This window comes from Erpetoichthys calabaricus, chromosome 3, assembly GCF_900747795.2.
Source record: "Erpetoichthys calabaricus chromosome 3, fErpCal1.3, whole genome shotgun sequence".
Taxonomy (NCBI): Eukaryota; Metazoa; Chordata; class Cladistia; order Polypteriformes; family Polypteridae; genus Erpetoichthys; species Erpetoichthys calabaricus.
The window spans coordinates 140,327,414-140,341,502 of NC_041396.2; the positions used below are offsets into that span (position 1 = coordinate 140,327,414).

The 14,089-nt window shown below is 44.9% G+C and overlaps 1 protein-coding gene across 1 annotated transcript; it reads right to left on the reverse strand.

The window, feature by feature from the left end:
- Positions 1-1,845: 1,845 nt before the first annotated feature.
- On the reverse strand, positions 1,846-13,194 carry LOC114649364 (tigger transposable element-derived protein 1-like). The gene is made up of 2 exons (XM_028798863.1): positions 11,689-13,194; positions 1,846-1,911 (listed from the first exon to the last, which is right to left on the reverse strand). Exons 1-2 carry the CDS (start codon positions 13,192-13,194, stop codon positions 1,846-1,848), a joined length of 1,572 nt encoding a protein of 523 aa, XP_028654696.1.
- Between the last annotated feature and the right edge of the window lie 895 nt (positions 13,195-14,089).

Genomic DNA, 14,089 nt, shown 5'->3' on the forward strand with positions numbered 1-14,089 from the left:
CACATGAAGGCAGCATTGTAACTGACATGTAACCTGTCAGGTCATACAGTAGGTCTGTGCATTTTTTTAGTTTATGTGAAATAAAACAAGTAACTATGTTTAGCATCACTGAAGTAATACCGAGTGCTAAATGAGTATTCTAAAATGTGCCAAATGCCTAATACACAATTAATCATGCTCCTAAAATCGAGACAGAAAGCACATTCAAAACTGATACCTTTCCAAGTTGTATAGAATACATGAAAAGCTACAATCTCACTTACCTTTTTGTAGAATTAATGTAATTTACGTCCTGCTTTGATTTCTTGTCATTCTTTGCCAATACATGATGTATGGCATCTTGGAGTGGGCTGATCCTACGTTGCATTTTGTATCCATGAATAAATTTACAGCACTGGATTATTACAAATTTAAAATGTTTTCTTGCCCTATACAATGAAACACTCTTTCAGAAATTGTTACATGGACTTGCAAATCCTTACAGTACCCCTACAAATAAAAGCTAAACAATTAAAATGTTTTTTTTTGTTTTTTTTTACCCCCATAGGTGTTCTACTAAAATTAGTTAAACATATTAGTGAGTGTAAATTCACATATATATGACAGCAGAACAACTTTTCTGCTTCCAGAATTTAAAAGTTAATTTTACACAACAGATATTGAAAATCATCACAAGCCATAAAAATAATCAAAACAAGGTGTTGCTGGTTTATTTGAATCAGGGTCGACAGAAGCCCAAACGCGAGTGTCACTTTTGGATACGTCAGAATCACTTTCGGTTTCACTATTCATTTCAAGTTCACTGCCTGAAGACAGGTTCCCTTTGTCATCAATGATGATAAGAAGCTTCTCAGAATCACTGCATTTATCACTATCAAGATCATGCATCTCCTGGGCTGCTGAAAAATGTTTCTTATCAGACGACCTTATGCTGTTATGGAGACATACCAGCACTGTTGCCAAGGTAACACTCAAGCCTGACACGCTGATGCAGCTGCCTGAGTGACCCTCAGCACTAATGCTGTTAATGCTTTTACAGCACGAGTGTTATTTGGCTCTAACACTTGCATGAAATACATCTATACCTTCACCTAAGTGAGACTCAGGACTAACGGTTTTAGCACTATTTTTGTGGCCCAAGTAACACTCAGTTCTAACACTAAGGAGGTTAAAACAATACAGATAGACTTTGAAACTTTAAAAATTCAGACTACTGTTCTATGTGGCCAAACATCCATATATTCTGAAAAAACAATTTAAATACTGTGGTGGATTGCCGGCTTCTTACTCCGGCCCTCACCCCCAGGCCGCCAGGAGGAGCTCTCCGGACAGCATAAACGTGCCCCGAGTTCCAGCAGGGCCTCATGGACTTTGTAGTTTCTACACACAGCCCTGCTGGATACCTTGGGGGCCACCAGGCGTCGCTGTAGGAGGGCTCGTGGGCTCTTATGTGCCCTATAACCTGGGAGTACGTCATGGTCACGTGACAGGAAGAAACAACGTGCTCCCGGGTTGAAGAAAAGGACTGTTTACCCTGACCCGGAAGGAATAAGGAACTGTGGACTGTTGGACAGGAACACCTCCGGGTCACAGTGTATAAAAGGACTCTGGGAAGCCCAGTACATTGAGCTGAGCTGGGAGGTAGGAGGGCAAAGTGTCTGGGCGAGGAGGAAAGAGTGTATTGTATTATTGAGTAGTTTATTTATGAATAGTGTGGAGTGGAGGGTGCTTTGTGCACGTGAGTACAAAATAAAGAAGTATTGTACTTTTACATCGTGTTTGGAGTGGTACCTGAGGGTCCGAGAGGTGGATCAAGGGCATATCTGCTACAATACACATTATTACTTATTTCTGAAACAGATACTTGATGACCTCAGCTGGTCTAGCATAACCAGCATCAATAATCGATGACTAAAACCATAAACATAAAACCCAAAATTTTTAACAAGAAATAATATTCTTACCTTAGCTTTGTTTGCAATAATCTGATAGTAATGAGGTGAAAATCGATTTCAGTCCGTCAGCTTGAGTAGGGATTTGTAGTTTATTCTTGCTTCCTATTAAGTGTTTTCAGACCATAAGACTCTACTAAAAGAACAACATCTACCATTTTATAATGGCAATGCTTTAGTCACTGCATATAAGTCTTAAATACAATCACTTAAATAACTTCTCAATTTTTACAGGAAAAAATTAATAGTTTTTAAACGTAGATGACTCTCAAAATTTTATCACAAATATTTTGAGATACAGTCATTGTTACCTGCATTAAATACTAAGATTTAGCTGAGTTTGTTTGGTTCAAGTCATATTTAAAACATTTTTCTCTGTGTTATTACTAACATGTTTTTAATCATATAAAATTATATATATATGAGAATATTATGCTAAATATAAATCATAATAACATTTTATGTTTTGCTGGAATTGTTTCACTACCTTTTATGCCATACCCATTGCTGTTACCACATTCAGTCTAAATCACACTATGGCGCAGACATACATCTGGCATCACCTAAATTTGCATGCCTTAGAATTGCATAGTATGTGAATAATTAATGAGGCACTGCTTTTCCTGCAATACTGGTTCCAGACTACAGGATTGCTGTAGAGCAAATTTTCACATACACTTTCCAGTTCAGATTGTAACTTGGGGGCCTCATTTAAAAGGTGCTTGGGACATCTAAAGAAGGTGTCCTCTACATGTTCCAATGCATTACCCTTATGGGGTCATACATTTTTGTCCCCATCAGGTTCAAAGTTCCCATGATGTTGGTGTGTAAACAGATTTTTGTCTCTATGAAGTGATAAAAACAAGTCAACACACACATAAAGTAGCCATAGTTGTTGCAATAGAATAATTTAAAATTATTTGCTATATCATGCCCTATGTGTACCTTCGGTACCTTTCCTCTGTATTTAAGTGTATTTGAACCTCTGTTAACTGACAATCCCTCTCTTGAGTGTGTTCCCATAATGCCTGCTAATCAGTGTCATTATTTTCCTGGAACCTTCCTTGCCTGATGTCCACTTTCATTCTTCTTGTCTTTGAAGGCAACACTCCTAATATGTCTCCAATGCTGTTTCTCCTCCTTTTGTGTCTGACCTTTGCACTTCCTGACTAGTCTGACCAGTCATATTACTTTAAAGTACTTAACAGATGTTGGCCTTATCTTGCTTAATATTTACTATTTACCTCTACTAGATCACTTTTTCAAATGAAAGTGCTATTCGATTGTTCTGATAAAGCGTGTTTTTTTTTGCAGAAATAATTAATAATCAAGACATAGGTGGTATATATCTTAATAATCTTAAACAAATATAAACAAGATAAGACATTACAGTGTTTCCTTTTGTTGGCACTGGCAGCAATCTACAATGATAAAAATCCTGGTTAGTTCTAAAGCTCAACTAACACACCTCTTATACTCCTGTATATTTATAGAGCTGCTCCTCTAACTGATTTAAATGAAGTCCCGAAAGAACCACTGCATTATCTGGTCCGATGATTATAAATGGTCCTTCTCTGATTTGAAGACCACTTTGTCGTCATATCCTGTTTTAAGGAATCCCAATTTTTCTAAGGAATTCATTCTGCAGATGGATGCTAATGCATTTGGTTTGAGGGCTGTTCTGTCTCAGGTTTTCGATGGTGAGGAACATCCAATCATGTATTTAAGTAGGAAACTGCTTACCATCATCCCAGGTAGGAGACGGAAGTGGCGAAGGAACAGGAGGGAGAAGCAGGGCTGCAGGGATAGCAAGCTGGTGAGGCTACGGAGGCAGCCACACAAGCCTCTTCTTCCTAGCATTTTTCTCACCAACACAAGATCCCTCACAAATAAGATGGATGAGTTGAAACTACAGGTTGCAGCAAATACGATTGTTAAGGACAGGTGCATTCTGCTAATTACATAGACCTGGCTTCATTCACTCATTTCGGATACAGCTATTGAGTTAGCAGGCCAAACAGTACACCAGCAGGATAGGACTGGAAACTCCAGTAAGAGAAAGGCGTGCGATTATGTCTGTATGTTAACAGCTGGCATACTAACACTAAGACTGTATACAACAGATGATGTTTATACTTGCTGTGTAAACTCTGTCTGTTGCTGCATTTTTTTCATTGCGCACGCAGTTCAAACATAGAAGCATTGTTCAAACACCAAATCATATTTCTCTCGAATTTAGTGTTCGAACTCTGGAGTATTCGAAGCTAGAATCATTCAAAGTATAAAGCACCACTGCATGTATATGTATATATATATATATATATATAGTATGCAGGACATTTCTTTACTTGCATAAAGATATGCACAGATGTCTTAGTGTGGGAGAATAATTTTAGGGTAACAGCATTCATGTTAAAGAAATAGCATAAAGGGTTAATAAATGTTAGAAGCATTTTCAGGCTTATCAGGGAACCAGAAAAAGGTCAAGTGAACAATAAAATGTACTGAAAGATGACTAAGAAGTTAGCAGATGTCCTGTAAACAACCAGAATGGACAGTTGTTACATGGACAGAAATTTCAAGGGTGGTGGCTCAACTCAAAGGTATAAGAAGAACCAGAATATAATATAATAGACTTTTATTTTATATAAGTCATTTGGGTGTACACTAACAAACCAACCAGAGTAAAATGTAGGCATTGATTGACACTGTATGTAAATTCAATAGTTTATAAAATTAACCTCTATTCTTTGTTTCTCTGATCATTCTGACCATGCTGCAATAGACTGTTCCCTCTAAGGCATTTTGCCAAGGAGCAATTAAAAGATGCAATGAACTGCTTTTCTCCTGCTTGATTACTGATTTAGATAGATAGATAGATAGATAGATAGATAGATAGATAGATAGATAGATAGATAGATAGATAGATAGATAGATAGATAGATAGATAGATAGATAGATAGATAGATAGATACCTTATTAATCCCAAGGGGAAATTCACATACTCCAGCAGCAGCATACTGATTCAAAAAACCATATTAAATTAAGGAGTAATAAAAATGCAGGTAAAAACAGACAATAACTTTGAATAATGTTAATGTTTACCCCCAGTGACAGCAGTCTGTCACTGCAGTCTGTCACTGAAGCTGCTCCTCTGTCTGGAAATTACACTGTTTAGTGGATGCAGTGGATTCTCCATAATTGATAGGAGCCTGCTGAGCACCTGTCGCTCTGCCACAGCTCTGCCACAGATGTCAAGCTGTCCAGCTCCATGCCAACAATAGAGCCTGCCTTCCTCACCAGTTTGTCCAGGCGTGAGGCTTCCTTCTTCTTGATGCTGCCTCCCCAGCACACCACCGCGTAGAAAAGGGCGCTAACCAAAACCGTCTGATAGAACATCTGCAGCATCTTATTGCACATGTTGAAGGACGCCAGCCTTCTAAGGAAGTATAACCGGCTCTGTCCTTTCTTACACAGAGCATCAGTATTGGCAGTCCAGTCTAATTTATCATCCAGCTGCACTCCCAGGTATTTATAGGTCTGCACCCTCTGTACATAGTCACCTCTGAGGGGTCTGGGCCTCCTAAAATCCACCACCAGCTCCTTGGTTTTTCTGGTGTTCAGGTGTAGGTGGTTTGAGTCGCACCATTTAACAAAGTCCTTGATTAGGCCCCTATACTCCTTCTCCTGCCCACTCCTGATGCAGCCCACGATAGCAGTGTCGTCAGCAAACTTTTGCACGTGGCAGGACTCCAAGTTGTATTGGAAGTCTGATGTATATAGGCTGAACAGGACCGGAGAAAGTTCAGTTCCCTGTGGCGCTCCTGTGTTGCTGACCACAATGTCAGACATGCAGTTCCCGAGACGCACATACTGAGGTCTGTCTTTAAGATAGTCCACGATCCATGCCACCAGGTATGACTTGTATGATTATATTGTATGATTATATTATATTGTCTATTATTGTCTATAATATTATATTCTGGTTCTGTATGGCTTGTATCACTCGGGCGCCGCCGAGAGTGGCAGCCTTTTCAGCAGCTCCGTGTACGACTTTATTTTTCTACTTTTATTTTTCTACTTTTATTTTTCTCTTTTATTGATCACTCCTATCACTTTATTTTATGTGGATTCGTTCCCTGGAAACACTTACATTTACAGCGTGGGCATGGATTTTACACGCCGAGACTCGTCTATTCAAGTACTCAACTTCGAGCGCTGAGAACAAATGCCAGTTCTGGTGTGGTTCCCTATTTACCTGACGAGGTAAGAAGGCGGTATCGTGGCAGCAGAGCCGGCACTAAGCTAAAAATGAAGCGGCTTGCGAGAAAGTGGGGTTCTAAGCCTTCAGTGCCTTCTGTGATCATGGGAAATGTGAACTCAATATCAAATAAGATCGATGAACTGGCTGCGCTGGTGAAAAATGTCAGAATCTACAGAGAATGCAGTTTGTTGTGCTTTTGCGAAACGTTGCTAACTACCACCATCCCAGATGCTAACGTGGAGCTACACGGGTTTAGCACAGTTAGAGCGGACAGAGATGCAAGTACATGCGGGAAGCACAAAGGTGGAGGTCTAGCTCTCTATGTCAATACACGGTGGTGTAACTCTGGACATGTTAACGTCAAAGTCTCCACTTGCTGCAGGGACATTGAACTGTTGGTTGTAAGTTTGCGTCCCTATTACTTGCCCAGAGAGTTTGGACATGTCATTGTTGTTATTGTTTACAACCCTCCTCGGGCAGATGTGGAGACAGCGAGTGACATCATCCATTCTGCTGTTGCTAAGTTACAAACACAGCTCCCTGAGGCACTTGTGCTCATCGCTGGAGATTTTAACCATGTGACACTGGACAAAACATTACCTGCCTTCTCCCAGTATGTGGACTGTAACACCCGGGGATATAAGACTATTGACTTACTGTATGCATATTAATTACTGTATAATTAAGATGTTAACTTTCTACAATATTAGTCCATGGGGATAGCAGTCAATTAAACAATTTATCATCTTTTTATACTTTTATATTACCATTACCTTATCTAATCCATCATGTCATCTGACATCTTAATTTGCAGAACTTTATCACCTTATCGAATAAACTGAAGCCACAAGTAATTTCAGACTCATGTTGACTCTCCCATATTCTGAATGCTGCTTCCTTAGGAGGGGTGTTTGTGGATGGTTCTATCGATCTTGTCACCGCTTCATAGCAGTGGTGTTTAGGCTTTCCCATTAGTTTATCCTTGCTTTCTACAGGGGTTTTTGTTACTCATTTACCTCATTCTAAAATTGGAAAATGCCAATGGTGGGTTCTCTAAGATGAGGCACAGACCTCACATCCTTAAGCTTTAAGATACATTTAGTAACCCTTCAGTTATATTCCCCTCCTTTAACCGTCACCTTATCGTGGTGGAGGGGTTTGCGTGTCCCAATGATCCTAGGAGCTCTGTTGTCCGGTGCTTTATGCCCCTGGTAGGGCCACCCAAGGCAAACTGGTCCTAGGTGAGGGATGAGACAAAGAGCGGTTTAAACAAACCTCCTATGAAGAAAAACCATTTTGGACGGCGTTTTCCCTTGCCCGGACGCAGGTCACCGGGGCCCCACTCTGGAGCCAGGCCTGGAGGTGGGGCTCGATGGCGAGCGCCTGGTGGCCGGGCCTGCACCCATGGGGCTCGGCCGGGCGAAGCCCGAAGAGGCAACGTGGGTCCCCCTTCCCATGGGCTCACCACCTATGGGAGGGGCCAAGGAGGTCGGGTGCAGTGTGAGTTGGGTGGTGGCCGAAGGCGGGGACCTTGGCGGTCCGATCCTCGGCTACAGAAACTGACTCCTGGGACGTGGAATGTCACCTCTCTGAAGGGGAAGGAGCCTGAGCTAGTGCGCGAAGTTGAGAGGTTCCGGCTAGATATAGTCGGGCTCACCTCGACGCACAGCTTGGACTCTGGAACCAATCTCCTTGAGAGGGGCTGGACTCTCTACCACTCTGGAGTTGCCCCCGGTGAGAGGCGCCGAGCAGGTGTGGGTATACTTATTGCCCCCCAACTTGGAGCCTGTACATTGGGGTTTACTCCGGTGGACGAGAGGGTAGCCTCCCTTCGCCTTCGGGTGGGGGGACGGGTCCTAACTGTTGTTTGTGCGTATGCACCGAACAGCAGTTCGGAGTACCCACCCTTTTTGGAGTCCCTGGAGGGGGTGCTAGAGGGCATACCTTCTGGGGACTCCCTCGTTCTGCTGGGAGACTTCAATGCTCACGTGGGCAATGACAGTGAGACCTGGAAGGGCGTGATTGGGAGGAATGGCCCCCCTGATCTGAACCCGAGCAGTGTTTTGTTATTGGACTTCTGTGCTCGTCACGGATTGTCCATAACGAACACCATGTTCAAGCATAGGGGTGTTCATATGTGCACTTGGCACCAGGACACCCTAGGCCTCAGTTCGATGATCGACTTTGTGGTCGTGTCGTCGGACTTGCGGCCACATGTCTTGGACACTCGGGTGAAGAGAGGGGCGGAGCTGTCAACTGATCACCACCTGGTGGTGAGTTGGCTTCGATGGTGGGGGAGGATGCCGGTCAGGCGTGGTAGGCCCAAACGTGTTGTGAGGGTCTGCTGGGAACGTCTGGCAGAGCCCCCTGTCAGAAGTAGCTTCAACTCCCACCTCCGGCAGAACTTCGACCACATCCCGAGGGAGGTGGGGGGACATTGAGTCCGAATGGGCCATGTTCCGTGCCTCTATTGTTGAGGCAGCTAACCGGAGCTGTGGCCGTAAGGTGGTCGGTGCCTGTCGTGGCGGCAATCCCCGAACCCGCTGGTGGACACCGGCGGTGAAGGATGCCGTCAAGCTGAAGAAGGAGTCCTACAGGACCCATTTGTCCTGTGGGACCCCGGAGGCAGCTGATAGGTACCGGCAGGCCAAGCGGAATGCGGCTTTGGTGGTTGCTGAGGCAAAAACTCGGGCGTGGGAGGAGTTTGGGGAGGCCATGGAGAATGACTTTCGGACGGCTTCGAGGAGATTCTGGTCCACCATCCGGCGTCTCAGGAAGGGGAAGCAGTGCAGTGTCAACACTGTATATGGTGGGGATGGTGCGCTGCTGACCTCGACTCGGGACGTTGTGGGTCGGTGGGGGGAATACTTCGAAGACCTCCTCAATCCCATTAACATGCCTTCCAATGAGGAAGCAGAGCCTGGGGACTCAGAGGTGGGCTCCCCTATCTCTGGGACTGAGGTCACCGAGGTGGTCAAAAAACTCCTTGGTGGCAGGGCCCCGGGGGTGGATGAGATACGCCCGGAGTTCCTCAAGGCTCTGGATGTTGTAGGACTGTCTTGGCTGACACGCCTCTGCAACATCGCATGGACATCAGGGACAGTGCCTCTGGATTGGCAGACCGGGGTGGTGGTCCCCCTCTTTAAGAAGGGGGATCGGAGGGTGTGTTCCAACTACAGAAGGATCACACTCCTCAGCCTCCCTGGAAAAGTCTATTCAGGGGTCCTGGAGAGGAGGGTCCGTCGGATAGTCGAGCCTCGGATTCAGGAGGAACAGTGTGGTTTTCGTCCTGGTCGCGGAACAGTGGACCAGCTCTATACCCTTAGCAGGGTCCTGGAGGGTGCATGGGAGTTTGCCCAACCAGTCTACATGTGTTTTGTGGACTTAGAAAAGGCATTCGACCGTGTCCCTCGGGGAAATCCTGTGGGGGGTACTCCGAGAGTATGGGGGTACCGGCCCCCCTGATAAGGGCTGTTCAGTCCCTGTACGATCAGTGCCAGAGCTTGGTCCGCATTGCCGGCAGTAAGTCGAACCCGTTTCAGTGAGAGTTGGACTCCGCCAGGGCTGCCCCTTTGTCACCGATTCTGTTCATAACTTTTATGGACAGAATTTCTATGCGCAGCCAGGGTGTTGAGGGGGGGTCCGGTTTGGTGGGCTCAGGATTGGGTCACTGCTTTTTGCAGATGATGTTGTCCTGTTTGCTTCATCAGGCCGTGATCTTCAGCTCTCTCTGGATCGGTTCGCAGCGGAGTGTGAAGCGGCTGGGATGAGAATCAGCACCTCCAAATCCGAGACCATGGTCCTCAACCGGAAAAGGGTGGAGTGCCCTCTCAGGGTTGGTATCGAGATCCTACCCCAAGTGGAGGAGTTCAAGTATCTCGGGGTCTTGTTCACATGTGAGGGAAGAATGGAGCGTGAGATCGACAGGCGGATCGGTGCGGCATCCGCAGTAATGCGGGTGTTGCATCGGTCTGTCGTGGTGAAAAAGGAGCTGAGCCGCAAGGCGAAGCTCCAATTTACCAGTCGATCTATGTTCCTACCCTCACCTATGGTCATGAGCTATTGGGTAGTGACCGAAAGAACGAGATCGCGAATACAAGCGGGCTGAAATGAGTTTCCTCCGCAGGGGTGTCTGGGCTTTCCCTTAAAGATAGGGTGAGAAGCTCAGTCATCCGGGAGGGGCTCAGAGTAGAGCCGCTGCTCCTCCGCATCGAGAGGAGTCAGATGAGGTGGCTCGGGCATCTGATCAGGATGCCTCCTGGACGCCTCCCTGGTGAGGTGTTCCAGGCACGTCCAACCGGGAGGAGGGCCCCGGGGAAGACCCAGGACACGCTGGAGGGACTATGTCTCTCGACTGGCCTGGGAAACGCCTTGGGATTCTCCCGGAAGAGCTAGAAGAAGTGGCCGGGGAAAGGGAAGTCTGGGCATCTCTGCTCAAGCTGCTGCCCCCGCGACCCGACCTCGGATAAGCGGGAGACAATGGATGGATGGATATATTCAATCTTTTTCCTTATGTTTAATAATTGATTCAGTTATAGCTTCATTTATGTATATACTTGTATTGTATTGTACTAGATGGTCTTCAAAGATTATTATATACAGTAATCCCTCCTCCATCGCGGGGGTTACGTTCCAGAGCAACCCGCGAAGTGAGAAAATCCGCGAAGTAGAAACCATATGTTTATATGGTTATTTTTATATATTTTAAGTCCTTATAAACTCTCCCACATGGTTTATAAATATTCCCCGTACAGTTATACAGCATAAACCCTTTATATTCTCTTAGTTATTAGGTAAGATTCGTTGAAATTATGTATGTAAACACAGTTTATATACTACAGTACTCACAAACATACGTATCGTATATCATTGAGGAGTTTTATTTAATACGTAACAGTTTTAAACATATTGTAATTGAGTAGGTGATATAAAAATACGTGAAAAATCTAACATGTAAATGCTGTACATAAAACCAAAATGCTATTTTAAAGAAACCGTAGAGCCTCTCCGATATCACATTTGTTGCAGCCAGGCCACCGGCAATAAATACCTACAATGCAAAAAAAAAAAAATGCAATGCAAAAAATTGTATAAAATGTGTGCACAGTTACAATAAACGTACATACATGTACTGTACTAAGTACGTAGAAAAATAGTTTTAGGTACTCACCAACTGGACTGTCACAGCTGTTGTAAAGGAGCCTCTTCACGCGACTGTGTAGCAGCGCTGTCGTCTTCTTCCACTGAAGGCGTACTAGGCAGTGTTTTACGTGTAAGGAACATCGTGATGGGCAGTTGCTGGCGCTGCCTTTTCATTTGTGTAAAGAGGTTCCTATACACTTCTGTGGCGCCGTCAAGAGCATTTTTAAATTGCAGAGAACGAATCATTTGCGGGTCCCATTCTTCAACGGATGTCTGCAGATCTTTTGCCATTCGTAGAATGGTCGCGAGACGCTCGAGAGTTAGGCCTGCGTCTTCCTCTGCCGGGTCGTCTTGATCTTCCTCCTCGCTCGCTGACTTGGTCATCTCGGCCAAATCTTCATCGCTGAGCAGCTCGGAGTGGGCATCGAGCAGCTCATTGATGTCATCACTGGTCATGTCGTTGAATCCCTCTCCTCCTAGCAGTTTTGCCAGCGTGACTGCCTTGTCAACCGCTGAGTCATGAATTTCTTCTGCAGAAAAGCCCTTCTTTTCGCACACAATCTCTGGCCACAATTTCTTCCAGCAGGCATTAACCGTGTCTTTCTTCATATCATTAAGGGCCTTCTGCACGTTCACCATACACGATGTGATCATGTACTTACGCCAGTACTCCTTCAGGGAAAAGTCATCGTCCGTGTCCATTGCCTCGACCATGTGTTGCAGGCTGTTCCTTGTGTACAATGCCTTAAAAGCCCGGAAACCTCCTTGATCCATTGGCTGAATCAGTGATGTTGTATTTGGTGGCAAGAACTCAATTTTTACACCTCGGTAGGATAGATCCAAGGGATGACCTCCAGCATTGTCCAGAAGTAAAAGGACTTTGAAATCCAGCCCTTTATCTGCCAGATAGATCTTTACTTCTGGGATGAAACATTGGTGAAACCAATCCGACGTTAGGCGTTTCGTAATCCACGCCTTCGGGTTGTGCATCCAGTACACAGGCAGCAGGTTTTTATTCTTATTTTTCAGGGCTCGGGGGTTTTTGGACTTATAAATGAGCCCAGGCTTTATCATAAAGCCCGCAGCATTGGCGCACATGACCAGCGTGATGCGATCTTTGTGCGCCTTAAACCCCGGGGCTTTTGCCTCTTCCTTCGTGATAAAAGTACGAGACGGCATCCGCTTCCAAAATAGGGCCGTCTCATCCATATTAAACACGGTTTCAGGCTGATATCCGCCTTCCTCAATAATCGTCTTGAACGTGTCGGCGACAAATTTCTCGGCTGCGGCTTTGTCTGCAGAGGCAGCCTCTCCTTGCAGGTTAACACTGGCCAAGTTGAACCTTTTCTTAAATTTTTCAAACCAGCCCTTGCTGGCAGTAAATTCACGGCTCTCGCTGGGGGATTCAGCAGAAGTTCCAGGTCGAGGGTCGTCATCGTCATCGTCTGGAGCATCTCCAGCATCCGCAAACCTATCATAAAGTTGCTTGGCCTTTTGTCGGATGATATTGGTGTCCACGGGGATGTTTTTTTTCCGGCAGTCTTCGATCCAAATCCCTAACGCAGATTCCATCCGGATTACTGCCTTACTACGTCCACTTACCCTTCGTTTCGCCTCCTGGTTAAATGACACTGCAGCAGTAGATCGTATGTTCTTTTCCTCCTTCTTAATATAACGAACCGTGGACTCGTTGATACCGTAGTGGCGTCCTACAGCGGCGTAGCTTTTCCCTTCCTTCAACATGTCTAACAAGTTCACCTTTTCAGCAATTGTTAGCATCTTCCGTTGGCGCTTCGGCACGGCCCCAGTAGCAGGAGAAGATCGCTTTGTAGACATAACGAAGAGCTTGACTACAGTACGCACAAAGCAAAACGATGATGCTGAATGAATGAGATGAGATGAGATGCCGGCTTTAAGTGAAATCGAATTCTGCGCTCCCTGTCGCGGAGCCAGTCAGCACCCAGGAGCTTAACCGCGTCCTCTGATTGGGTAGCTTCTTAGCCATCCGCCAATAGCGTCCCTTGTTTGAAGTCAAATGCGTCCCTTGTTTGAATTCAAATGGGCAAATCATGAGGAAGCGCACTTACTGTAGACCGCAGACATCCGCGAAGCAGTGAAAAATCCGCGATATACATTCACATATGCTTACATTTAAAATCCGCGATGGAGTGAAGCCGCGAAGGAGGAAGCGCGATATAGCGAGGGATCACTGTATTCACTAAAATTCTATAACAGCGGTGATTCTAAGATGAAGAAAGAGAAAATAAAACTAAAGAAAGAATGAACTTAGCTTCTTTTAATATCAGCTGGACACTCACAATAATATAATTTTCTGAGGAGAGCTCCTAGGGAAAGTGTGATGCAGTTGGCTCTGGCCTGCTTTGAGAGAGAGAGTGCAGTAGGCATATTTCCTAGATAAGGACAGGAATGATGTCTTCCATCCATCCATAGGTGATCTTTAATGTTTAGTGCGGTTGCCCAAGCATTATAATTTTTCAGGTTCCAAAATAAGAACATTCATTTGCCAAACATTGGGATTAGTTTACAGGGATACTGTAAATATCAGACAACCCCTTGGGATGTGTTTTATACTCTGGAAATGAGGTCTTACCGATTCTTTGCCCAGCTCTTAAAGAAAGAGTCCTCTCCTCTACAGCTTTTCTGTGTTCCAATTTGGATTCAGTTCTATACAGATGACAAATGTTTTGTAAGTGGAGAAGTCCAATACACT

Coding starts and splice junctions, on each gene's coding strand:
- LOC114649364 (XM_028798863.1), bottom strand. CDS start 13,194: ATGTCTACAAAGCGATCTTCTCCTGCTACTGGGGCCGTGCCGAAGCGC. Junction 1,912..11,688: donor ACGACCCGGCAGAGGAAGAC/GCAGGCCTAACT, acceptor TTATGGTTTTAG/TCATCGATTATTGATGCTGG.